The following is a 25829-nucleotide window of genomic DNA, read 5'->3' on the forward strand; positions in this document are numbered from 1 at the left end:
CAAGAGACAAAACATACCATGCAAGCACATTCAGACTCTTGCTTGAATATGGTGTAAATCAAATTGTTCATATACCATTGACCAAAGCAAATCACAGGGACAAGCCTAACATGAGACTGGAGAAGCATACTCTACCTACAGAGTGGCAAACATGGATGGTATAATACTCTCAAGGAAAGTGAATTGGTCATGAATATCTGCTCCTATATTACACACAACACACAGCCCCTCCTCAAGGAAGACCAAAAATCTTATCCAGTCATGTGAGACCTAAATTCTAGGATCTCATCTAGATGAAGGTGTAGATGAAGTGTTTCTTGATCCTGTAACTTGTTAACTTAAACAACAAGATATATCTACCTAAAATGAACAACAGAGAACAACTCTCCAAAGCAGAGTTTATTTGGGAATAGCAGGGGATTGCAATCTGGGATATGCATGCTATGGCAGACCACAGGCTCATCCAAAGGAGTTGTGGCAAAGGGGAAGCTTTTAAAAACAAAAAGAAGTCCACGTAAACTGTTTTGGAACAAAGACCATTGGTTACAGGGGCTTGTTGCAGAGTTGGCAATAGCTCATGGGTGGAGACATTCATTGTTAGTTGAGTATCCTTGTGTAAGTGAGTTATCTGGAATACTGTGGTTTTGAGGAATTTTTTGCATAGTTCCCATCATAGGCATACTCGAATGAGAGCCCCTCCTCCATGGCCTCAGCTCCGTTTTGTTAGATTTGACATTAGTGACTCCATTTTGATAATTTTACAGTTAATGCATTGTGGTGGTCATTTCACAATGTATACATATATCAAAACATCAAGTTGTATTCCTTAACTATATAAAATTTGTGTCACTTTGATATCCAGGCTACATGAAGTATAAACCTATGTGAAGTATAAAACTTGCCACACTGGGACTCTGGGAACATAGGTGATAAGTATGTGTTTAGGGTGGTTTGCAGGGGCAAAGAAAGTCTTGACATGATTTCAGAAATCCTAGGCACACCAATTAACATCTGCTTTACCTACAATAATAAGTCCAGGTCAGACTTTTTGATAATAGTGTAAGTGTGATAGAATGTTTTCTGTAGTAAAAGAATGTTTTACAAAATACAGAATTTGCTAAAAACATTTGTGAAACACCCAGTAGATTCTTTAGCAGCTGGTACTATTCTGACTTGTGGTTAATGCTAACATACAGTTGGCCTTCCACGTCCGTGGGTTCCACAACCATGGATTCAACCATGGTGGATCAAAAATATTTTTAAAAATTGCTTGTGAGGCCAGGCGTGGTGGCTCATGCCTGTAATCCCAACACTTTGGGAGGCCAAGATGGGCAGATCAACTGAGGTCAGGAGTTCAAGACCAGCCTGGCCAATATGGTGAAACTCTGTCTCTACTAAAAATACAAAAATTAGCCAGGCCTGGTGGCTCATGCCTGTAATCCCAGCTACTGTAGAGTCTGAGGCACGAGAATCGCCTGGAGACGGAGGTTGCAGTGAGCCAAGATCATACCACTGCACTCCAGCCTGGGCGACAGAGTGAGACTCCGTCTCAAAAAAAAAAAGAAAAGAAAAGTTGCTTGTATACTGAACATGTAGTCTTTTTTTCTTGTCATTATTCCCTAAACAATACAGTAAAGCAACTATTTACATAGCATTTACCTAATATCAGGTATTATAAGTAATCTAGAGATTATTTAAAATATACAGGAAGATGCACATAGTTATATGCAAATACTACCCCATTTTATATCAAGGACTTGAGCATCCAAGGATTTTGGTATCCTTAGGAGGTCCTGGAACCAATCCCTCCAGATACTGAGGGACAACTATATTGTCTTAGTCTGTTTTCTGTTATAAGACTACCAGAAATTGGATAATTTTATATAAACAATATAAATGTATATGGTTTACAGTTCTGGGGGTTGAGAAGTCCAAGAGCACGGCGCTGGTATCTGGCGAAGGCCTTTATGCTGCATCATCCCACGGCAGAAGGCAGAAAGGCAAGATAGCACACTAGAGAGAACTAGGAAAAGGGGGCTAAACTCATCCTTTTTCAAGAACCCACTCCTGAGATAATCAACCTATTCCCACAATAACTCCATCAATCCCTTCATGATTGCAGAGTCTTCATGATCTAATGACTTCTTAAAGGTCCCACTTCTCAACATGATCGCATTGGGAATTATGCTTCCAACACACAAACTTTGGGAGACACATTCAAACCATAGCACTTTTTTTTTTTTGAGACAGAGTTTCACTGTTGTCCCCCAGGCTGGAGTACAATGGTGTGACCTCGGCTCACTGCAACCTCTGCCTCCCAGATTCAAGCAATTCTCCTGCCTCAGCCTCCCGAGTAGCTGGGATTACAGGCATGCACCACAACACCCGGCCATAGCACATATTTTATATGATTTTTTCAACATTAGAGACCTCAAAAAGACATTTGAGAGTAAAAATGGCTACAGTATGATTTTATTATCTATACATTAAATATAAACTTTATCTGCCTCTGAGTCTCCTCCTTTCCCATTTTCTCTGAACCAAAAAAAAAAAAAAAAAAATAGAATGAAGAGAATAATTTACCACCCTTACCTCACCACTCAACACAGATTGTTTATATGGTGGTGGTTTAACAATATAAGGAAATGTGTAATCTCTAAAATAGAGTAGAACAAAGAGATCAAAGCTCTATTGATATTGGCGAAGCATTGTAACAACATGCAAATTATTTCTGGAAATGTTGGTATAGGTAAGTCCCAATAGGTGATGTTTGGAAAACACATGAGTTCATCTCAAAAAACAACAGCAACAACAACAAAAAAACAAAACAATAGAAACTTATTCTCTCTCTCTCTCTTTTTTTTTTTTTTTGAGACAGAGTCTCACTCTGTCGCCCAGGCTGGAATGCAGTGGCACAATCTCGGCTCACTGCAACCTCCGCCTCCCGGCTTCAAGCAATTCTCCTGCCTCAGCCTCTCGAGTAGCTGGGATTACAGGTGCCTGCCACTACGCCCAACTATTTTTTTCTATTTTTAGTAGAGACAGGGTTTCACCATGTTGGCCAGGCTGGTCTCGAACTCTTGACCTTGTGATTCACCCACCTTGGCCTCCCAAAGTGTTGGGATTACAGGCATGAGCCACTGCGGCTGGCCAACTTATTCTCTCTCACAGTGTGGAAGCCAGGTGCCTGAAGTCAGGTGTCACTAGGAAGGTGCTCCCTCAAAAGGTGCAGATGGGAGAATCTGTTCCCTGCCTCTTCCAGCTTCTGGGGGCTCTGGGAATTCCTGGGCTTGTGGTGCATCACTCCAGTCTCTGCCTCTGTGGTCACAATTCTTCCTCCCCTTCTCCCTCAAAACTCCCTCTGCTTCTCTCTCATAAGGATACATGTGATTGCATTTGGGGCCCCCTCGGATGATCCTCCTCTAAAGATCCTGAACCCAATCACATCTTTGGCCGTATAAGGTAATAGTCACAGTTTCCTGGGATTCACATGTGGACAAATCTTTTTTGGAGCCACCATTCAACCCACTTTACCCACTAACACTCATCAAAAATCTAACAAATAGCAACAATGATTCATTTACTCCCTCTCTGTCATCATTAGTAGTGTAAGGCAAGTCCCAGGAGAGGTTATTTTTAATTGAAAAATGCTTGCAACTGCAAATGTAGTCAAAGGAGATTCAAGTAAAGAAAGATTTTCTGGCTTGGGTAGGGTATATGTCATGAAGAAGCAGGTATCCAGTTGAATAACACATTTCTGCATTTATTGGTATTTTAATTAAGAATATACAGGTTAAAAATTCAGAGGATACAAGAGTACACAATGAAAAATGTAATTTCCTCCCATCCAGATCCCTATCTTGTTCCCCAGAAGTAATGACCATCAATATTTTTTTATCCTTTCAGAAAACTTCCACAGTACTCATCCATCTCCTCCCTACCAACATTTTTTTTTACACAATTGGGAACACAAGACATGCTGTTCTATGTCTTTACCATTTGTCTTGGATATCTTTCCATATTAATATTCTCTCATATGACTATAAATTATTATACTCATTTAATAATATATGATTTTAATTACTTAATAAATAAGTCTTCCCTAACACCACCTTCAAATACTTTTCACCTAAGAAGAGTATAGATGGGAAGAATCATGTGTAGCAAGTGTGTGTGTGTGTGTGTGTGTGTGTGTGTGTGTGGTGGTGGTGGGGATGGGGTTAAGGGAGATTCACTCAGTTCCCATAGCAATAGGTCAAAACAGTCTGACGTATCATTTCCTCCCAGCAGTTCTGGTTATTCAGACTCCCAAATCCTGTAAATGTAATGAGATGGTGCCCGAGTGTGCTATGGGGAGGTGTTCAGGCTGTTTGCTCCTGTAGTAATTAGCCAGATTTAAATTTCAAAAATCAAGAATTTTAAATTTTTACTTTTATTTTATAGAAAAGAAAATAACCAAAGTCTTTCTAGGGAACCGCAAGACTACAAAAGTCATCCCACCTCTGCTCAAACACCTTCAGGGAAAGTGACTTCTTTATTAAATAAGACAGTGCCATCTGTCCCCTTGCCTCCAAATGGAAACATTACTTCAAATATTCTGTAACTTTTTGTTCAAATGCTTAATGGAGCTGGCAGGACAAAGATCTTCCATGTGGATGCCTGTGAAAATATGTCTTTACCAGAAGATAACATTTTACCCAGAAAGGCAGTACAGCATAATGGCTCAGATAGAGGGTGCTAGACCCAACTTGGTGAGCTATTGTATCATGCTCTGCCTCTATTAGCTGTGTGATATGCGACAGATGATTTAGTCTCTCTATGCTTCAGACTCCCCATCTGTAAAGTGGGGCTAATATTACTACTTACCTTCTATGGTTGTATTAAATGAGTATACATGATTTTTATATATAGTGCTTAGGAGAATGCTTACTAAATATGAGTGCCCAATAATTGCTATTATTTTTCCTACCTCATTCCCCTCCCTCTCAATCCCCCAGCAAGAATAATAAATAGCATTTTAACTCTCTAGATCAGGGATTGGCAAATTAACAGCCCGTGGGCCAACTCTAGCTTACTACCAGTTTTTATACAGCCCATGAGCTAAGAATGTTTTTTTACGTTTTTAAATGGGGAAAATCCAAAGAAGAAAAATATGTTCTGACACATGAAAATGAACACAGATGTGCTCATTTGTTTACGTGTGGTTTGTACAGTCATGCGTTGCTTAGTGATGGGGATACTTTCTGAGAAATGCATCATAAGGCAATTTCGTCCTCGTGCAAACATCATAGAGTGTACTTACACAAACCTAGATGGTATAGCCTACTGCACACCTGGGCTATATGGTATAACCTATGGCTCCTAGGCTACAAACCTGCACAGCATGTTACTGTACTGAATACTGCAAGCAATTGTAACACAAGAATGAGTATTTGTGTATCTAAACATAGAAAAGGTACAGTAAAAATAAAGTAAAATACAGTAAAAATAGTAGACCTGTATAGGGCACTTATCATCAATGGAGACTGCAGGGCTGAAATTGAGTGGTGTGTGAATGTGAAGGTCTAGGACATTGTTATATACTCCTGCAGACTTTATGAACACTCTACACTTAAGCTACACTAAATGTATTTAAATTTTTTTATTCAATAACAAATTAACCTTTGCTCACTGTAACTTTATAAACTTTTTAATATTTTTAAACTTTTTGACTCTTCTGCAATAACACTTAGCTTAAAACACGCACACATTGTGCAGCAGTACAAAAATATTTTCTTTCCTTATATCCTTATTCTCTAAGCTTTTTCTATGTTTAATTTTTTTTAGTTTTTAAACTTTTTTGTTAAAAACTAGGTCAGAAACAAATACATTAACCTAGGCGTACACAGGGTCAGGATCATGAAGACATCACTGGGTGATGGGAATTTTTCAGTCCCATTATAATCTTACGGGATCACTGTTGTATATGTGGTCCACCATTAACCAACATGCTGTTATGTGCTGCATAGCCTGTAACTGCTTTTATGCTACATCAGCACAGTTTAGTAGTTGTAAAAGAGGACACAGGGCTGGACGAGGTGGCTCACACCTGAAATCCCAGCACTTTGGGAGGCCGAGGCAGGTAGATCACGAGGTCAGGAGTTTGAGCCCAACCTGGCCAACATGGTGAAACCCCGTCTCTACTAAAAATACAAAAATTAGCCAGGCGTGGTGGGGGGCATCTGTAATCCCAGCTACTCAGGAGGCTGAGGCAGGAGAATCGCTTGAACCCAGGAGGCGGAGGTTGCAGTGAGCCGAGATCATGCCATTGCACTCCAGCCTGGGTGACAGAGCGAGACTCCATCTCAAAAAAAAAAGAGGACATGGGGCCCACAAAGTCTAAAATATTTACTCTCTGGCCCTTCACAGAGTTTGCTGACCTCTGTCCTGGATATGAATGACTCCTCTCCTAAGTCTGCCCCAGCTGGCCTTGTATCCCAAGGTCTTGCATTCTCACTGCTAGGACCCTAGTGGGTGAACAGAGGAAATGACCTAAAAAGAGCGGTTTATTTTTTCTGTAACTTCTTCTTTAATATAAGGGCTACCAAGGGTGGGGCTATCATGAAATGAATCCAGTGATATACTATTGCACTTAATGAAACAAAAAAAGAGAAAGAAAAAATAAAGGAAGGACAGAAAGAAGATGTCACCAGAGTAGAAAAGAGGAAATAGGAATTTTTAAGTGTAACTTCTAAGAAAGATAGTGATAGAATATTCTAAGTTTGGATATTCTAAGAATGCATGCTTCAATTCTGGTAATTTTTAAAAAGAACAGCACAGTTAGCATTACTATTTATAAAGAAGACATAAGGATGTGTATTCATAAATAGATAAAATTAACTAGTGCTATTCTGATGTGAGAATGAATAGTTATCTAAATTTAACATCTTCTTCCACTTTACACAGGAAGATTTGTTCAGTTCTTGTGGAATAAACATCTAAGGTCCTAAACATTAAGTGATTCTTAAGTAAACTGGCATTTAAGACAAATGCATATGTAATCAATGATGTTCTGATACTAGCAAGAATCTGAACTATGTGCTATAACAAAGTCTACCATCCAGCCACACACCTCAGCAGCTCTCCTTACCTCCCGGCAGATCAATGCTAAGGCTTTCTTCCGTGCAAAGGCTGAAGATCCATTTGGTTGATGGAAAACAGTCCTGCCACTGAAATTGTTTCAATCATCACTAGACCATTTTATATCCTGCCTGTCCACTGGCAAAACATGCTTTCTTGTGCTTTATATCTTTTAAAGTAAGGCTTCTTGGAAACACTTTAAATTCACACAGCAGGCCAGGTGCAGTGACTCATGCCTGTAATTCCAGCACTTGTGGGAGGCCAAGGGAGGATCACTTGAGCTCAGGAGTTTGAGACCAGACTGAGCAACACAGGGAGACCCTGTCTCTACAAAAAATTAAAAATAAAAAAAATTAGCCTGGTGTGGTGGTGCTAGCCTGTGGTCCCAGCTACTAGGGAGGCTCAGGTGGGAGGATCACTTGAGCCCAGGAATTCGAGGCTGCAGTGAGCTATGATTGTATCACTATACTCCAGCCTGGGCAATAGAGTAAGACTCTGTCTCAAAATAAATAAATAATAATAATTAATTAATTCACATAGTACTTTCACAGTTATTCTATCATATTGCCTTCACAGCAACCCAAGGGGAAAAAGTAAAGCTCAGAGAATTGCCCAACTAATAAGTAGTGAGGCCAAGACACGAACTCACATCTTCTGGCCTCAAGTCCAGGGCACCTTCCTGAATAATTATAGTGGTTAACAGCACAGGCTCGACAGACAGACAGAGCAGGCTTTGACTCTGACTGTGAACCTGGGAAAGTTACTCACTTTCTGACCTCGTGTACCAAGTGGAGAACATAATAGAAACGACCACACTGGTTATAGTGAAGTGAAAATGCAATATGTGTGCAAACGTCCCTTCAGTGTTGGCTACAATTTGCAGTAAGAAAAGGATGAAATGATATGGATATCAAGGCAGGGATTGATACAAGAGCATTTCCAAAGGACACTTAGGCCTGACCAATGAACTTATCATTCTAGATGGATGAAGATGAGCTAGAGGAGATAAAGGGCAGGAGCTGGGGAGAACGGTGCAGCCAGTGGGGACCAGATGAGGCAGGACAAGGGGAGATGCCCAAAGTGCAGGGAATGTTGGGGGCTAAGGGCCAGAGCTCAGAGGGCAGCCATTTTTCACCACAGAGACTGTGTCATCATGACAGTGGTAGGCACTGACGTGACTCCCTGAGCCAGCAGGGGAGGGGACACTGAGGGAGAAGCGCACAGGGCTGAGGAGTGGACTTTGAGATCATCCCCCACTTGGAGTGCAGCAGGAGGCAGATAGGCATGTAATGACAATGCGGGCTGGGATGAGCAAGGAGCAGAAAGCATGCCCCAGAAACAAGTGGGGGACTTAAAGGAGGGGAGGCTAGCAGCCTTCACTTAGGCTCAGAGGTCAATGAGAATGAAGTCTCTGGGCTTGGCAGAATAAAGGCAATAATACTTCCCAATGAACCATGAAAATTGTTCCATTAACTTCTATCATTACTGCTGTGGCATAAAGTGAGGAGCCTAAAAGAGGCTGCTCACTGTGGAGGAGACAAGGAAACCTCTCTCTAACTGAAGTACAGATTCATGCAATGCCAGAGGCCGAGGCTGAGTTTAATGGGCACAAAGTGTTGCTAGTGATTAATGAACTCACAGTTTGTGCTGGGCCTTGAAGGTTGAACAGGCTTCTGATGATAAGCAAGGAGGAGAAAACACTCCAGCTATAGGAGACCACATAAGTAGAGGCTGGGAGGTGTGGAGCACCACAAATCCCAGAGACAGAGGAGAGTGGCCAAAATAAGGCATGAGGGGCCAGCAAGGGTAAGTAAAACTAGACAAGCAGATGGAGGCGAGATTCGGGAAGACGACACATATTCATACCATACCAAGGAGTTCTTTGTAGGAAATAGTCATCAACAGTTTTTGAAAATGGATGAGACATGATTAAATCTGTGCTTTAGAAAGAATACCAGATGGAGTGCAGAAGCCTCAGGAGGCAGCAGGGCTGGTCAGGAGACTTCTGTAGCAGCCCAGGCCAGAGACAGCACAGGCTTGAGCAGGGTGGTGATCTGAGGAAGAGCAGGGTAGGGAACGGCGGTCCCCCAGAGAGACAGGGCTTGGCAAGCAATGCAGGAGGGCACACTGAGAGGCTTGCAGCTGGGTGATTGGGAGCAGGTGGCACCATCTACAGACTTAAAAACGTGAGGGTCAGGTGTGGTGGCTCATGGCTATAATCAGAGCACTTTCAGAGGCTGAGGCAAAAGGATCCCTTGAGCCCAGGAGTTCAAGACCAGCCTGGGAAACATAGGGAGACCCTATCTCTATTAAAGAAAAAAAAAATTGAAAAAAAAAAGAAAAGAAAAGAAAGTCAGCTGGGCGCAGTGGCTCATGCCTGTAATCCTAGCACTTTGGGAGGCCAAGGCAGGTGGATCACCTGAGGTCAGGAGTTCAAGACCAGCCTGGCCAACATGGTGAAACCCTGTCTGTACTAAAAATACAAAAATTAACCAGGTGTGGTAGCACACGCCTGTAATCCCAGCTACTCTGGAGGCTGAGGCAGGAGAATTGCTTGAACCCGGGGGGCAGCAGCTGCAGTGAGCTGAGATTGTGCCACTTCACTCCAGTCTGGGTGAAAGAGCAAAACTCCATCTCAAAAAAAGAAAAAAAAAAAAAAAAACAAGTCAGGAGGCAGCCTCAAGTAGGTGCAGATGAGAGTGTTCTAGATACAAGGAGAGAGAGAGGGATCAAAGGTTACCAGTTCCTAGCGTGGGTACCTAGATGGCTGCTGAGGCCATCATCCAAAACAGAAGGAGATACACATTGGCTATGAGAAGTGTTTGATTTTATTGATTTAGAGGCAGGGTCTTGCTCTGTCGCCCAGGCTGGAATGCAGTGGTGCAATCACTGTTCACTGCAATCTTGACTCCCTGGGCTCAAGCGATCTTCCCGCCTCAGCCTCCCAAGTAGCCAGAACCACAAATGCGTGCCACCATGCCCGGTAAATTTTGTATTTTTTTTTCTTTTTGCATAGATGGGCTTTCACCATGTTGCCCAGGTTGGTCTCGAACTCCTGAGTTCAAGCGATCCACCTGCCTCAGCCTCCCAAAGTGCTAGTATTGCAGGTGTGAGCCACCGCGCCCAGCCATGTTTGATTTTAGATGCGGTAGGGTAAGGTTCCTGAGTTGAAGTTTCAAAATCAACTTTATCAAGCTATAATTCATATATTGTAAACTGAAATCATTTGAAGTATATAATTTAATTAATTCTGACAAATGTGTATACCTGTGCAGGGCCAGGTTCATGGGCTGTTTGACCCCCCAGTGGTCACACAGAGTTCTACTCCTTTTTTTCTTTTTTTGAGAAGGAGTCTTGCTCTGTCACCTAGGCTGGAGTGCAGTGGTGCAATCTCGGCTCACTGCAACCTCTGCCTCCCGGGTTCAAGCAATTCTTCTGCCTCAGCCTCCCAAGTAGCTGGGATTACAGGTGCCCACCACCATGCCTGGCTAATTTTTGTATTTTTTAGTAGAGATGGGGTTTCACCGTGTTGGTCAGGCTGGTCTTGAACTCCTGACCGCAGGTAATCCACCCTCCTCGGCCTCTCAAAGTGCTGGGATCACAGACATGAGTCACCGCGCCTGGCCGAGTCCTACTCTTAGAAGGGCCACAGGCTCGGGGTTTAGTGCTCTGAGTTTCACAGTGTGAAAATTTCTTAGTAATTTTACCTTTGAATTTTTGTTTTGTCAATGAAATTCGACGGGATAATGGAGCCTGTTGGGGGAAGGGGGTTGGTGCCTTAGCTGCTGCTGAGTCTCACCTCTTGTCACCCCCCACTACCCCCAATCCCCACCTTCACCCTACCCAACCCCCAATCCCATCTAGGGCAGGGCATGGCAATACCCCCGTACATTCAGAGTGAGACACGCGAGCGTCCTGTCCACCACAGTCATGACACCAAGCACATCCTGGCACAGAGGGTGCAATCCCTCGAGGGTCACCCATCTGCTATGGGACGATAGCTAGGAAGGGGAGTGTTCCCGTACCCAAGGAAACACATTAAACAGTAAATAAAAACAGCATAACAGGTTGATAGAGACCACAGAGAAAAGGAAAGCTTTCTAATTTAGTACCTTTAGTGGCACTTTTCCCTGCTTCTTCCTGTTTTCATTTTGCACTAAGCCATGCAAATGATGCAGCCAGCCCTGCACCTGTGTAACTACTGCCACAATCAGGATAGAGAGTATTTCCATCGCTCAGGAATTTTCCTCTTAGCCCACTGCAGAGTCAATCCTCCCCCACCCATGGCACACCTCGACCACTGATCTACTTTCAAGACAGCTGAGTTTTAAAACTTGTAGCAGGAGGCCGGTGCAGTGGCTCACGCCTGTAATCCCAGTGGGAGGCCAAGGCAGGCGGATCACCTGAGGTCAGGAGTTCGAGACCAGCCTGGCCCCTGTCTCTACTAAAAATACAAAAATTAGCCGGGCGTGATAGCACATGCTTTGTAATCCCAGCTACTTGGGAGGCTGAGGCAGAATTGCTTGAACCCAAGGGGCAGAGGTTGCAGTGAGCAGAGATCGTGCCATTGCACTCCAGCCTGGGCGACAGAGCAAGACTCCATCTCAAAAAAAAAGAAAAGAAAGAAAACAAAACAACCTTGTAGCAGGGCTCTGGATCTCTGATCTGGAGCTCAGGAAAAGCAGGGCTGGAACAGATTTGGGAGTGATCCCATAGGGGTAACCTTGGGAGAGCTGAGATAACCCAGAGAAGTGTAAGCGGCTGGGGTGGGCCAGCCCCATCCAGGGATGAAGACAGGCGCAAGAAGAGAAGAAAGTGCAGGTGGAGGGCAGGAGAATTTGCCATATCCAGGGCATATGGACTCATAAGAAAAACTCACAGACATATTAAAAGTAGTTGGAAGTTGGGTTTGCTCTGTTAATGAAGGATTAGGGAAAGCATATGTAAGAGAACCTAGAACATAAACAGTCCTCTTTGGAAGCCAGTTTGTCTTTCAAGAGAAAGCAAACAAAACACCACATCCTTGCAGAGCCTTCCAGGACCCTACTCCTGCTTCTTGGTCTAGCCTCCTCCTCCTGTCCCTAATTTTGGCATAATTGACTGCTCCTTGTCATCCAGATCTGTTTTAACGTCACCTCCTCAGAGAGGCCTTCCCCAGTCACCAATCTAAAAGAGCACCCAGTGGTCACATCAATTTAATGCAATATGCCATACTGTCCCTATCACTTTTAATGTCTGCCAGGCCCTCCATTTCAGCCACGACCACCTCCCCCAAATCACCCCTTAAAAGAACAAGGACTTTGCCTCATTCAGAGCTCAATTTCCAGGGCCTGGAAGAGTGTCAGGCACGTGGCAGATGCTCAATAACTGTTGAATAAAAAGGAATGATAGGCCAGGCGCGGTGGCTCACGTCTGTAATCCCAGCACTTTGGGAGGCTGAGGCGGGTGGATCACCTGAGGTCAGGAGGTCGAGACCAGCGTGACCAACATGGCGAAACCCCATCTCTACTAAAAATACAAAAATTAGCCGGGCATAGTGGTACGCATCTGTAATCCCAGCTACTCAAGAGGCTGAGGCAGGAGAATGGTTTAAACTTGGGAGGCGGAGGTTGCAGTGAACCGAGATCGTGCCACTGCACTCCAACCTGGGCGACAGAGAGAGACTCGGTCTCAAAAAAAAAAAAAAAAAAAGGAATGACAAGTCATAAAAAAGAATGAGTCGTACCACCCAAAGTGTAGACTTCACCTTCGGGGAGGGAGGCTGGAACTGGCAAGGTTGGAGGCAAAACTGTACCTACTGTACATTTCTCGCCCAATCCTACTTGCACATGAACTCCCTCCCCACCCCTTTAGTCTCTCAGGCCCTTACTCTCTTTATCCGGCTCTTTTGCAAACATTTCCCATGATATTCTCCCTTCACCGTCACAGTCCTTATGCTCATTTCCCAAAAGAGCTTCTCCGATGATCTCTCCCAGGTTGGCCGAGTGAGCGGGCCTAGCCTGCGCTCTCACCCCAGTGCCACCCCAGTGGGAGCGCCGCCCGATCCCGCCCCCTCGCCCCGCGCTCGCCGCTCCGGCAGCCCAAACCCAGACGCTAAAGCGCCGAACTGGGGTTCCGGGCGCTGGAAGCCGTGGTCGGCCTCGTACTAGGTGAAGGCCCATCCCGCGCGCGCAGGCCCGGAACCCTGCTCCGCTCACCCTCCGCGCGCTGCCGCGTTGCCCTGGCAACGGTAACCACGGCGAGGCCCTGCCCCACGCCGGGTGATTGTGCGCGCGGCCCCGCCCCCGAGGCGCACGCCGGCCCAGCGCCCACAGCTGCGGCGGCCTAGGTGCCGCGTGGGGCAAGCAGGTGCCTCGCGTCCAGCCGGCTCCGCTGCTGGCTGCCTCGGAAACCGGCCGCGCTCCTCCCAGCGAGGCGTGGCGGGGAGGCGTAGTGAGGCTGGGCCCGTGGCGGTTTCCTGAGGAGGGCCGAGAAGGGGCCGGGGGTGCTAGGGGAACGGGCGCTGGGGGCAGCGGCCCCGGTGGATGCTAAGGGATTCGGGATCGGGAGAGTCCACCACGCCTGCCTGCTCGGCTGAGAATCGCCATGGTAATCCCCGTCTCCCTAAAGTACCGGGGGCCAGGGCGCGCGCCGTGGAGCCCCAGGGTGTCCCGGAGAGGCGCGGGCGCCGAGGTCACCGCCTCTCCCTGGGGTCGACCTCAACGCGTGGCGAAAAGATGGAGGGACAAGGGGTGCCCGGCGGTCCGCGCCTGCTGGGGGCGCAGCAGTCGCGGAGTCAGGCCAGCCCTCTTTCCAGGTTTTAGGTCGTGGTCCTGTTGAGCAGCCCTCACACCCAGACGGTTGATGTGGAAAATAAAGGGAGGGTGGCACCGTGGTGTGGCACCTCAGGGCGCCAGGCCATGCCCACAGTGACGGGTCCGAGCTGTTAGCTGCCGTCGCCACCCTGGGTGCCCGCGCGGGATTCTCCACTGCTCTGCAGACTCAGGAAGCAGAGAGTGAGCCTGGTACCACCACCTTGCTGTCAACAGCATTCCTGTTCTCAGCCCTCATCCAGTCACTTACGACCTCCTTCCCACCCTCGCTGCTCTTTCCAGAAGGGCTGTGACCTTCCAGCCCGTGCCCCAAGTCCTCAGGGAGGCGTCATTGTCTGCTAAACTAGGTACTGCACGCTTGAGCTGGGCGCACAGAGCCCTTGCTAAAGGGGCCTCAACCTCGAGCTTTCTCTGCCATATCTTCTCTGCTAAACAACAACAAACAAAACGAACAAAATCCTGCATCCCACACTAAACCCGCGTTCTTCTGGAAGCCCCTTGCGCCTTCCCTGTCTTGATCCGTTTTCTTTGAGGCTTGGATCAGAGGGACCCTGCCTCCTGCTTCCCCATCGCTCCTTCAGCGCCCACAGCCCTTTGCACCTCACCTCTGGTGCTTTGCCTGTTTTTCCTTGGAAAGCCTTATTCCTCATTAGACTCTAGTGTAGGAATCATTAAGTTTCTGTGTTCTTTCAAGTTTGTTTCGTGTAAAAGGATTAAGTAAAAATTTCTTGGTTTGAGAGTCATTCCATGGTTGCTATTACCTTTTTTTTTTTTTTTTTGACAGGGTCTTATTTTGTCACACAGGCTGGAGTACAGTGGTGTGATCACAGCTGACTGAAGCCTCCATCTCTGAGGCTCAAGTGATCCTCCTGCCTCAGCCTCCCAAGTAGCTGGGACCGTAGGCAGGAATCACCATGCCTGGCTAATCTCTGTATTTCTAGTAGAGACAGGGTTTCGCCATGTTGCCCAGGCTGGTCTCAAACGCCTGGGCTCAAGGGATCCGCCCACCTTGGCCTCTCAAATTGCTGGGATTACAGGCGTGAGCCACTGTGCCCAGCCAACTGCCATTTCTTTCAGGGCCCAGGGAACTGAGGCAGAATGCTGTACATAGCCATTGAAGCAAATGCCAGTTAATTCATGCTCCTTGAATGAAGGTCAAACACATTAGTGCACAGAGCCTGCAAGCCAGAGCGGAACCTTGCCTACCTTTCCTGCCTCAGCTGCTCTCACTGGCCCCCTTGGCTGCTTGTGGGCTGGCCATGTTGGCCTTTTTTGGGTTTCTGTCTCTTTGTGCACCTTCTCTCCGGCCTCAGAGACTTTGCATAGGCTGTTGGTCTTGGAATTCCCTACTCTGGGCCCACAGGCCACTCTTAGGGAGCCCTTCCTTTGATGGCCCAGACTAGGTCAGCCCTTGCCCATCTTGTGCAATTATAATTCCATGTGTTATAGGCATTATAGGGTCTTTCTTTATTAATTTCTTTGTTTTTGTTTTTTTTTTAGAGATAGGGTTTTGCTTTGTTGCCCAGGCTGGAGTGCGATGGCATCATACATAGCTCACTTTGGCCTTGAATTCCTGGGCTCAAGGGGTCCTCCCACCTCAGCCGCCTGAGTATTGGGGACTACAGGTGTGTGCCACTGAGCCCAGCTAATTTTTTAAATTTTTGTAGAGACCAGATTTTGCCATCTTTCCCAGACTGGTCTCAAACTGGGTGCAAGTGATCCACCTGCCTCGGCCTCCCAGAGTGCCGGGATTACAGGTGTGAACCACCACGCCTGGCCAATAGGGCCCTTTCTTCACAGCATGGGTCATGAGTAAATGCATTTGTGATTAGGTGACTAGTGTCTTTCTCAGACCTCACTGGACTGTAAGCATCGTGAGATCTCCTTTGCTCCCCATCTAATACAGGGCCTGGGACACAGTAGATTTTTGTTAAATACTTGTTGAATGAATGAAGGAGGCATCTTAAAATTCAGAAAAGCAGAAATCCACATTTGCTTTCTAAATTCTGTTCTTGCATTGCATCTCAGTTGTGATGTATTCATTCACTCAGCAGATATTTATGCATCCTTGCAGTGTGGCAGATATTGGTGTAGGCTGGGGAATTCAGTGGTAAATTTATAGACAGAATCTCTGGTCAGGGAAATAAACAATAAACATAAAAAACAATTACTATTAACTAGTGAAAAGTGCTGCGGGGAAGGAGATGGACAGTGACTCTACTGGGGTTGCTGGGAGACTGTTAAAGACAGACCACTGTACCTCCCCCTGTCCCTAGCCTGGGATAGTCTCAGTTTATGTTTGTTTATATTTGTTGAAGTATCTTGATTTGGGCAATAAATTATATGGTCACTCCAGTTACAGACAGAATATAGACATGGTGTCAGGGAGGTTTTTCTTTTTCTCTTTTTCTTTTTTTTTTTTTTTTTGAGACAGAGTTTCACTCTTGTCGCCCAGGCTGGAGTGCAATGGCGCGATCTCGGTTCACTGCAACCTCCACCTCCCAGGTTCAAGCAATTCATGTGCCTCAGCCTCCTGAGTAGCTGGGATTACAGGCACCTGCCACCGTGCCTGGCTAATTTTTTTTGTATTTTTAGTAGAGATGGGGTTTTACCATGTTGTCCAGGCTGGTCTTGAATTCCTGACCTCAGATGATCCACCGGCCTCGGCCTCCCAAAGTGCTGAGCCACTGTGAGCCACCATGCCCAGCCTGTCAAGGAGGTTTTTCTAAAGAGGTGATATTTGAGCAGAGGCTAGCGTAAAGAGAAGCAACGAATCCTGCCCCTTCAATTAGAAGGTCTGCAGGAAGAGCAAGCATTGCCCAGGGAGAAGCTCGGGGTGTTGGGAACTAGAAGAAAGTCCAGTGTGGCTGGAGTCAAGTGGTTTTCCTTAAGGAGTTTGGAGGGTTTTAAGTTGGGAGCTGCATGTTCTGAGACCAGGAACAGCCAAGAGCCACAAAGTTGTATTGAACCAATCCAAGGAATGGATGGGCCCAGAAACAAAACCTTTATTATTCCCATGTAATAATTTCTTAACAGATTTATTGAGGTGGAATGTATATACAATAAATTTTACATGTTTAAAATGCATGCTTTGGGCATGGTAGCTCATGCCTGTAAACCCAGAATTTTGGGAGGCTGAGGCGAGAGGATAGCTTGAGCCCAGGAGTTCGAGACCTGCTTGGGCAACATAAGAGACCCTCATCTCTATAAAAAGTAGAAAAAATTAGTTGGGCATGGTGGTGCAAATCTGTAGTCCCAGTTAGGAGGCTGAGGTGGGAGGATCGCTTGAGCCTGGGAGATTGAGACTGCAGTGAGCCATGATAGCGCCACTGTACTCCAGCCTGGGCAACAGAGTGAGACCTGTTTCAAAAAATAAATAAAAAATAAAATGCACACTTTGATAAATTTGGCAAATGTGTGCATTCATTAAGCCATCACCACAATCAAGATTGTAAATATAGCCATCACCCGTTTTTTTGTAATCCACCTTTCTCTCTTGCCCCTCTCTGTACCTCTACTCCCTCCCAACCCTCCCAGGCAATGGCTGGTCTGCCCTCTCTCTAGATTAGTTTATCGTTTCTGAGATTTTATATATATGCAGTCATACATTATGTTTTTTTTTTTTTACTGACTTTTTTTACTTGAGTAATTATTTGGAAATTCATCCATGTTATATCATTTATCAGTAATTATTCCTTTTTAGTGCTGAGTAGTGTTCCATTGTATGGTTATACTATGGTCTATCCATTCACCTGCTGATGGGCTTTTAGGTTTTCTTTCTTTCTTTCTTTTCTTTTCTTTCTTTTTTTTTTTTTTTTTTTGACAGGGTCTCATTTTGTCACCCAGGCTGGAATGCAGCAACTTGATCGTGGCTCACCACAGCCTTAACTTCCCTGGGCTCAGGTGATCCTCCCACCTTAACTGGGACTACAGATGCATACCACCACCACATCTGACTAATTTTTTTTTTTTTTTTTTGAGATGGAGTCTCACTCTGTTGCCCAGGCTGGAGAGCAGTGGCTCAATCTGCGCTCACTGCAAGCTCTGCCTCCTGGGTTCACACCATTCTCCTGCCTCAGCCTCCCAAGTAGCTGGGACTACAGGCGCCCACCACCATGCCCAGCTAATTTTTTGTATTTATAGTAGAGACAGGGTTTCACCATGTTAGCCAGGACGGTCTCGATCTCCTGACTTCGTGATCCGCCCACCTCGGACTCCCAAAGTGCTGGGATTATAGGCGTGAGCCACTGTGCCCAGCCAATTTTTTTTTTTTTAATATAGATATGGGGTCCCATTTTGTTGCTGGGGCTGATCTTGAACTCCTGGGCTCAAGCAATCTTCCTACCTTGGCCTCCCAAAGTGCTGAGATGACAGGCATGAGCCACTGCACCCAGCCTGTTTCCAGTTTTTAGCTATTACAAATAAAGCTACTATGAACATTCATGTAAAAGTCTTTGAATGAACATATGCTTTCATTTCCACCTTAGGAGTGGAATGGACTGGGTCATATGGTAGACATGTGTTTAAATTTTTAAAGAGACTGCAAACTGTTTTTCAAAGTGGTTCTGTCATTTTAGATTTCCATCAGAGGTGTATAAGAGTTTCAGTTTCTTTACATCTTCACCAATACTTGGTAGGATCAGTCTTTTTGACTTGAGCCATTCCAAAATATATGTGGTAGTATCTCCTGGTTTTCATTGCATTTCACTAATGACTTAATGTTGAGTATCTTTTCATGTGCTTATTTGCCATCTGTATATCTTTTTTGGGGAAGGGTCTATTCAACCTTTGAACATGTTTTATTGAGTGGTTTTCTTACTATGGCGTTTTGAGAGTTCTTTGTTCTCCATATAGGCCTTTATGAGATACATGATTTGCAGATATTTCCCCCAGTCTGAGGCTTGTCTTTTCATTCTCTTAATAATATCTTTTGAAGAACAAAAGTTTTAAATGTTGATGGTGAGTTTATCAAGTTGTTTTCATGAGTTGTGCTTTTAATGTCATATCCAAGAAATATTTGCCTAATAATCCAAGGTAACAAAAGTCTTCTCTATTTTCTTGTAGAAGTATTGTAGTTTTTGGTTTTATATTTATTTCTATTATCTATTTTGAGTTAATTTTTATATATGGTGAGACTATGGGTTGAGGTTCATTTTTTTGTAAATGGATATTCATTATTCCAGCACCATATGTTGAACAAGATTATCTTTGCTTCACCAATACCTTTGTTGAAAATTAGCTGATCAAATACGTGTGGATCTATTTCTGGACTCTATTCTGTCCCATTGTTCTAGTTGCTTATCTTGACACCACTATCGCACCATCTTGTTACGGTAGCTTTATAATAATTCTTGAAATAAGGTAGTATTAGTCTACCAATTTTGTTCTTTTCTTTTTCTTTCTTTTTTGAGACAGGATCTTGTTCTCTCACCCAGGCTGGAGTGCAGTGGCACAATCTCAGCTCACTGCAACCTCTGCCTTCCTGGTTCAAGCGATTCTCCTGCCTCAGCCTCCTGAGTAGCTGGAATTATTGGTGCCCGCCACCACACTCGGCTAATTGTTGTATTTTTTAATAGAGACCGGGTTTCACTGTAGTGGCCAGGCTGGTCTCAAACTCCTGACCTCAGGTGATCCACCTGCCTCAGTCTCCCAGAGTGTGAGGATTACAGGCGTGAGCCATTGCACACAGCCTGTTCTTTTTTCCTAAGTCTGCTTTTCCATGTGAATTTTGGAATCTTCTACAAAAAGATGAGAACTTTGAAAATAGTGTCAAACCTTTATCTCACATCCTTTGTGTTTCCATATGAATTTTAGAATCAGTTTGCCAGTTTTTTACAATAAGATGAGAACTTCAAATAAAAATGTCAAACTTTTATGTGAATTTTAGGTCCCAAACCATTTTAAAGATTAAAACACAAACATTAAGTCAAGTGTGGTTGGCATGCAAAAAAGTACAAAGACATAAAGAAATTGAGACCCAGGCCAGGCGCGGTGGCTCACGCCTATAATCCCAGCACTTTGGGAGGCCGAGGCAGGCAGATCACGAGGTCAGGAGTTGAAGACCAGCCTGGCCAACATGGCGAAACCCTGTCTCTACTAAAAATACAAAAATTAGCCAGGCGTGGTGGCAAGTGCCTATAATGCCAGCTATTCGGGAGGCTGAGGCAGGAGAATCACTTGAACCTGGGAGGCAGAGGTTGCAGTGAGCCAATATCATGCCATTGCACTCCAGCCTGGGCAACAAGAGCAAGACTCAGTTTCAAAAAATAAAAAAGAAAGAAAATCAAGACCCAAAGTCTTTAAGAGTTTCTGGTAAAATGTACATCCCATACCTCATGGGGCTGTTTTACCAGGAGAATGCAGTTACATAGGATTTTCATGTGGATTCTCTCAGAGAAGCCAGGCCACTGCATTGCAAGATACGTCTCATCTTCATTCCCGGGTTTTGTATCTAGGAATGTACTCTATTTCACCTAGCAAAAATGTATTTTAGCAGTTTTTTTTTTTTTTTTAGACGGAGTCTCACTCTGTCACCAGGCTGGAGTGCAGTGGCGTGATCTCGACTCACTGCAACCTCCGTCTTCCGGGTTCAAGAGATTTTCCTGCCTCAGCCTCCTAAGTAGCTGGGATTACAGGTGCACGCCACCACACCTGGCTAATTTTTGTATTTTTAGTAGAGACGGGGTTTCACCATGTTGGCCAGGCTGATCTCGAACTCCTGACCTTGTGATCTGCCCGCCTCAGCCTCCCAAAGTGCTGGGATTACAGGCGTGAGCCAGTGCGCCGGGCCTATTTTAGTAGTTGTAACACATGAACTATGTTCCTCTTTGTTTAGCTTGGGACATTTTTTGACCGCAATGCTGTGAATAGGACATCTATTTTATATAAATGCTTACCCCTTGCAGGTGTCCTTGAACGTTTATACCTTCCTCTCCTCTCCCTTGCCTACAAGAGACATTTTTTAATAATATACTTCCATCGGTTATTTTCTGTATGTGTGGGTCAGAGGACATAGAGAAGTTCAACTCAGTTTTGTGCAGTTCTAGCAAATATAAATGTAAAACCAAAAACTATAACCCTTCTAGAATAAAATATAGAAGATGCTTGTTACTTGGGTTAGGCAAAGATTTCTTGGGTATGACAAAAGCACAATCCATGAAAAACAGGTTGACAAGCTCAAAATGTAATAGTTTATTTCCAGATTAGGATGGTATCCATTCATTTTCCCAGAGAACACTGACCTTATGGGGTAGTCATGGAAAGAGAATAGACACCGAGCCTGGTGGACACTGGTTTCTGCATGCTGGGTAGCCTAACTGAGCCCCTACATTTCCATTTTGAAGGCAGGAATAATACATAGAAATTAGCTCTGAGTGTTGGTGGTGTTAAAGATGATGGCACAGGCCGGGCACAGTGGCTCAAGCCTGTAATCCCAGCACTTTGGGAGGCCAAGATGGGAGGCTCGTTTGAGACCAGGAGTTTAAGACCAGCCTAGGCAACATAGCGAGACTGTCTCTACCAAAAATAAATTAGCCAGAAATGGTGGCTAATGCCTGTGGTCCCAGCTACTTGGGCGGCTGAGGTGGGAGGATCGCTTGAGCCTGGAAGGTCAGGGTTACAGTAAGCTGAGTTTGTGCCACTGCACTCCAGCCTGGGTGACACAGCAAGACCCTGTCTCCAAAAAAAAGGAAGGTGATGATAGTCATCATTTATTGAGTATTTGTCTCACATCAGACATGGTGCTAAGTGTCTTTTTTTTTTGCGGGGGGGCGGGGGGAGGCAGAGTCTCGCTCTGTCCCCCAGGCTGGAATGCAGTGGCGTGATCTCGGCTCACTGCAACCTCTGGCTCCTGGGTTCAGGCGATTCTTCTACCTCAGCCTCCTGAGCAGCTGGGATTACAGGCGCTTGCCACCATGCCCAGCTAGTTTTTGTGTTTTTAATAGAGACGGGGTTTCACCTTATTGGCCAGGCTGGTCTCGAACTTCCTGACCTCAGGTGATCCACCCGCCTTGGCCTTCCAAAGTGCTGGGATTACAGGCGTGAGCCACCACGCCCAGCCTATGCTAAGTATCTTATATTTGTGTCTCACTTAAACCTCATGACTGCTTAATGAGGTAGAGATTACTTGTAAAACAAGTGCCAACATACATATTTGCATCCTAATTATCAAACTTGTTTTAAATTTAATGTGTATTATGAAAATTTCCAAACATAAATGAAAATAAAATCATAAACTAAATCCTCATATAGCCATTTCTCAGATTCAGAAATAATTAGGATTTTGCCACATTTGCTTTATCTGTTTTTTCTGGGTGGGGGGCAGCGGGGGAGCTGAGTGTTTTAAAGCAAACCTCAGGCCTTCTTTCATTTCATCCCTACAGATTTCAGTGTGCACTTCAGAAACGTGTGGACATCTTCTTCTGTGATTTGCTGCCATTGTCAGACCTAATAGAATTACTAATAATTCCTTGACATGATCAGATTTCCCTGATTAACTCAAAGACATCTTTTTGCAGCTTGTTCAAATAAGAATGCAAACAAGGGCCACGGCTTGCATTAGGTTGGGTCTCTTTTAATCAGGGTGCTTAATAAACATTTGTCAAATTAGATTGCATGTGACTTTCAGAAATTATTATAATTCTGGGTCAGAATTAAACTTTGCTCTCAAAAGGCAGTTCTAGTTGCATTAATTGTTTTCGTTTGCCAAAGGGGGTTTGTCATTTAGAGAAGACAGGACGATGCAAACTGTTTGTTGTGGCTGCTATTTTGACTTATTTCCTTTTAGGAATTTTTTTTCCTTGTTCAATACAGAAATACTGAAAATAATACCAAGTTTATAAAAACTAACTCGGCCTGGCAAGATGGCTCACACCTGTAATCCCAGCACTTTGGGAGTCTGAGGTGGGCAGATCACTTGAGGTCAGGAGTTTGTGAGCAGCCTACCCAACATGGTGAAACCCTGTCTCTACTAAAAGTACAAAAATTAGCCGGGAGTGGTGGGGCACACCTTGTAATCCCAGCTACTTGGGAGGCCGAGGCAGGAGGATCACTTGAGCACGGGAGGTGGAGGTTGTAGTGAGCCAAGAGCATGTCACTACACTCCAGCCTGGGTGATGGGAGTGAAACCCTGTCTCAAAAAAAACAAAAACCAAAAAACTAACTTCCCTCCTCCCATATTTATATTTATCTTTGAAAGCCAGCTAAAGGGAAAAAAGGAAAAGGCCAGGGCAAGTCTCATGGGAAGAAACAGAAGAAACCAGAAGTGGACATTCTCAGCCCCGCGGCCATGCTGAACCTCTACTACATCGCCCACAACGTCGCTGACTGCCTGCATCTACGAGGCTTCCATTGGCCGGGTGCTCCCAAAGGAAAGAAAGGGAGAAGCAAGTGACAGCATTTCACAACACATCTCTGTTACAGACAACAGGACCTGGGGAAGAGAAGTCAGGATAACACAACTGTTGCCAGCAACATAGACTTTACTCCAGACGACTTGAGATGCAAATTAAGTGTGCTTTTCTGTGATGGTGGAAGATCAGGAAATGCACCTTACTTCCTCTGTTATGCCAGATATGGTTAGCCACTTTGGTTTTTTAGGAGCTATAGGATGGGAAAAGCCTGAGTAATTCCTACACAGTGTGCTGAAATTAATAGAACTTTCAGAAATTATTATAATTCTGGGTCAGGATTAAACTTTGCTCTCAGAAGGCAGTTCTAGTTGCATTAATTGTTTTCTTTTGCCAAAGAGCGTTTGTCATTTAGAGAAGACACAGCAAGAAACACTGGGTTTCCTTAGGAACATTCCTCTCTTGGGCACCATTTCCTTTTTTTTTTTTTAATGGAAAATAATAAATACTTTGTTTCTATAATTTTCTTCTCAGCAGTCTGACTCTGTTTGATTTGAATTAGCCACAGGCTCCACGGATGCTAAGATGGTCACGAATGCTCTGACCCTGCCAGTCTTGCAAGCAGATGGTGAGAAGTGGCTGACAGTGTGAAATGGCTGGATGCAGGGCAAAGGGGGCAAATCCACCCATCCCTTTCTTTTTTCTTTTAAGACGGAGTCTCACTCTGTTGCCCAGGCTGGAGTGCAGTGGCGAAATCTCAGTTCACTGCAACCTCTGCCTCCCGGTTTCAAGCGATTCTCCTGCCTCAGCCTCCCAAGTAGCTGGGATTATAGGCGCACGCCACCAGCCCAGGCTAATTTTTTTATTTTTAGTAGAGATGGGGTTTCACCGTGTTGGCCAGGCTGGTCTTAAACTCCTGACCTCAGGTGATCTGCCCGCCTCGGTCTCCCAAAGTGATGGGATTATAGGCGTGAGCCACTGCACCCGCCTCAGTCTCCCAAAGTGCTGGGATTATAGGCATGAGCCACTGCACCTGCCTTGGCCTCCTAAAGTGTTTTATTACAGGTGAAAGCCATCGCACCTGGCCATCCCTCTTTTTTCCATATTTCACCTGACTCTTCTCCCTCCTTCCCTCCACACTCTATTTCTTCCCACCTTCTGCCTACTTTGTTAAAACTTGGCTGGCCCCGAGTTATAGAATTGGTGCCAGGCACTTACTTGCCCTGGGCATTCGGCTGATATTCTAGGATCTCCCTAGCCCTGTAAGGAGACGCCTAAGAGGTGAAACTGTAGTTCTTTCTCCTCGGCCCAGAGGCCTAAATTCTCCAGATGTGAAAGCCAGCGTTTTGCAAGTGCGGACGCCGTCTTTGACTCCCTGAGCACTCCATCCTTGCCTCCTGCTCTGTCTTCCTGGCTCTTCCTGCCCCTCCTCAGCCCCTGCACTGTTGTCTCCATTCATGGTTCTGAGCCCAAAGCTGACACACTGTAGGCAGCACCTCCGGGGATGTTCTAGTTTGTTGGAATTATAATTATGCTCCAGGTGGCCTTGTGAGGATTGCAAGGATTCATGAGGTTTGCTAAGGGAAGCTGCAACTCAGGACCCAGGCTTTCATACGCAACAGAGAAAAAAGGAAGCTCCATGAATCTCTGTGCTAGAGAAGTGGGGTGCCCATGACCCACGTGAGCCTGTCTCAAAAACAAAACAAAACAAAACAAAAAACAACCTGAGACTGGGTAATTGATAAAGAAAAGAGGTTTAATTGGCTCACAGTTCTGCAGGCTGTACAAGCATAACACTAGCATCTGCTGGGCCTCGGGGGAGGCCTTCAGGAGCTTTTACTTTTGGCAAAAGGGTGCAGGCACACCACATGCCTAGAGCAGGAGCAAAAGAGAGAGGAGTGTGGGGAGGTGCTGCATACTTTTTTTTTTTTTTTTTTTTTTTGAGAGGAAGTCTCGTTCTGTCGCCCAGGCTGGAGTGCAGTGGCGCAATCTCGGCTCACTGCAAGCTCCGCCTCCCGGGTTCACGCCATTCTCCTGCCTCAGCCTCCCGAGTAGCTGGGACTACAGGCACCCGCCACCACACCCAGCTAATTTTTTGTATTTTTAGTAGAGACGGGGTTTCACCGTGTTAGCCAGGATGGTCTCAATCTCCTGACCTCATGATCCGCCTGCCTCAGCCTCCCAAAGCGCTGGGATTACAGGCGTGAGCCACCGCGCCCAGCCAGTGCCACATACTTTTAAACAACTAGATCTGGAAAGAACTCACTATCTCGAGAACAGCACCAATCCATGCAGGATCCATCCCCATGACCCAAACACCTCCACCAGGCCCCACCTCCAACACTGGGGATTACAATTCCACATGAGATTTGGGCAGGGACAAGTATAAGCAGTGATAGGTACGTCCACATACAGGTCATTAGGGCTACCTGGAGGAGGCAACAACTGAAGTGAAGGCCTTGCTGTGAAGCTATGGGGGCTTTTTATGAGGAAGGCTCTATGCAAGGGTGAGGATGGAAATGGGGTTTGATGGTTAGAAAGTGGGAGAGAA

At 45.3% G+C, this 25829-nt stretch overlaps 1 protein-coding gene across 2 annotated transcripts; it reads left to right on the top strand.

The window, feature by feature from the left end:
- The first annotated feature begins 13403 nt into the window (after positions 1-13403).
- Positions 13404-23800, top strand: SMKR1 (small lysine rich protein 1). 2 transcript variants are annotated; one of them, XM_054656298.2, is made up of 2 exons: positions 13404-13707; positions 23132-23800. In XM_054656298.2, exons 1-2 carry the CDS (start codon positions 13644-13646, stop codon positions 23320-23322), a joined length of 255 nt encoding a protein of 84 aa, XP_054512273.1. In that variant the 5' UTR covers positions 13404-13643; the 3' UTR covers positions 23323-23800. The 2 variants fall into 2 exon arrangements, with proteins under 2 accessions (XP_054512273.1, XP_024213809.1); XM_024358041.2 differs by having other exon boundaries at positions 13410-13707; positions 23128-23800.
- The last annotated feature ends 2029 nt before the right edge of the window (positions 23801-25829 follow it).

The sequence above is a fragment of the Pan troglodytes genome, chromosome 6 (assembly GCF_028858775.2).
Source record: "Pan troglodytes isolate AG18354 chromosome 6, NHGRI_mPanTro3-v2.0_pri, whole genome shotgun sequence".
In the NCBI taxonomy this organism is placed as follows: domain Eukaryota; kingdom Metazoa; phylum Chordata; class Mammalia; order Primates; family Hominidae; genus Pan; species Pan troglodytes.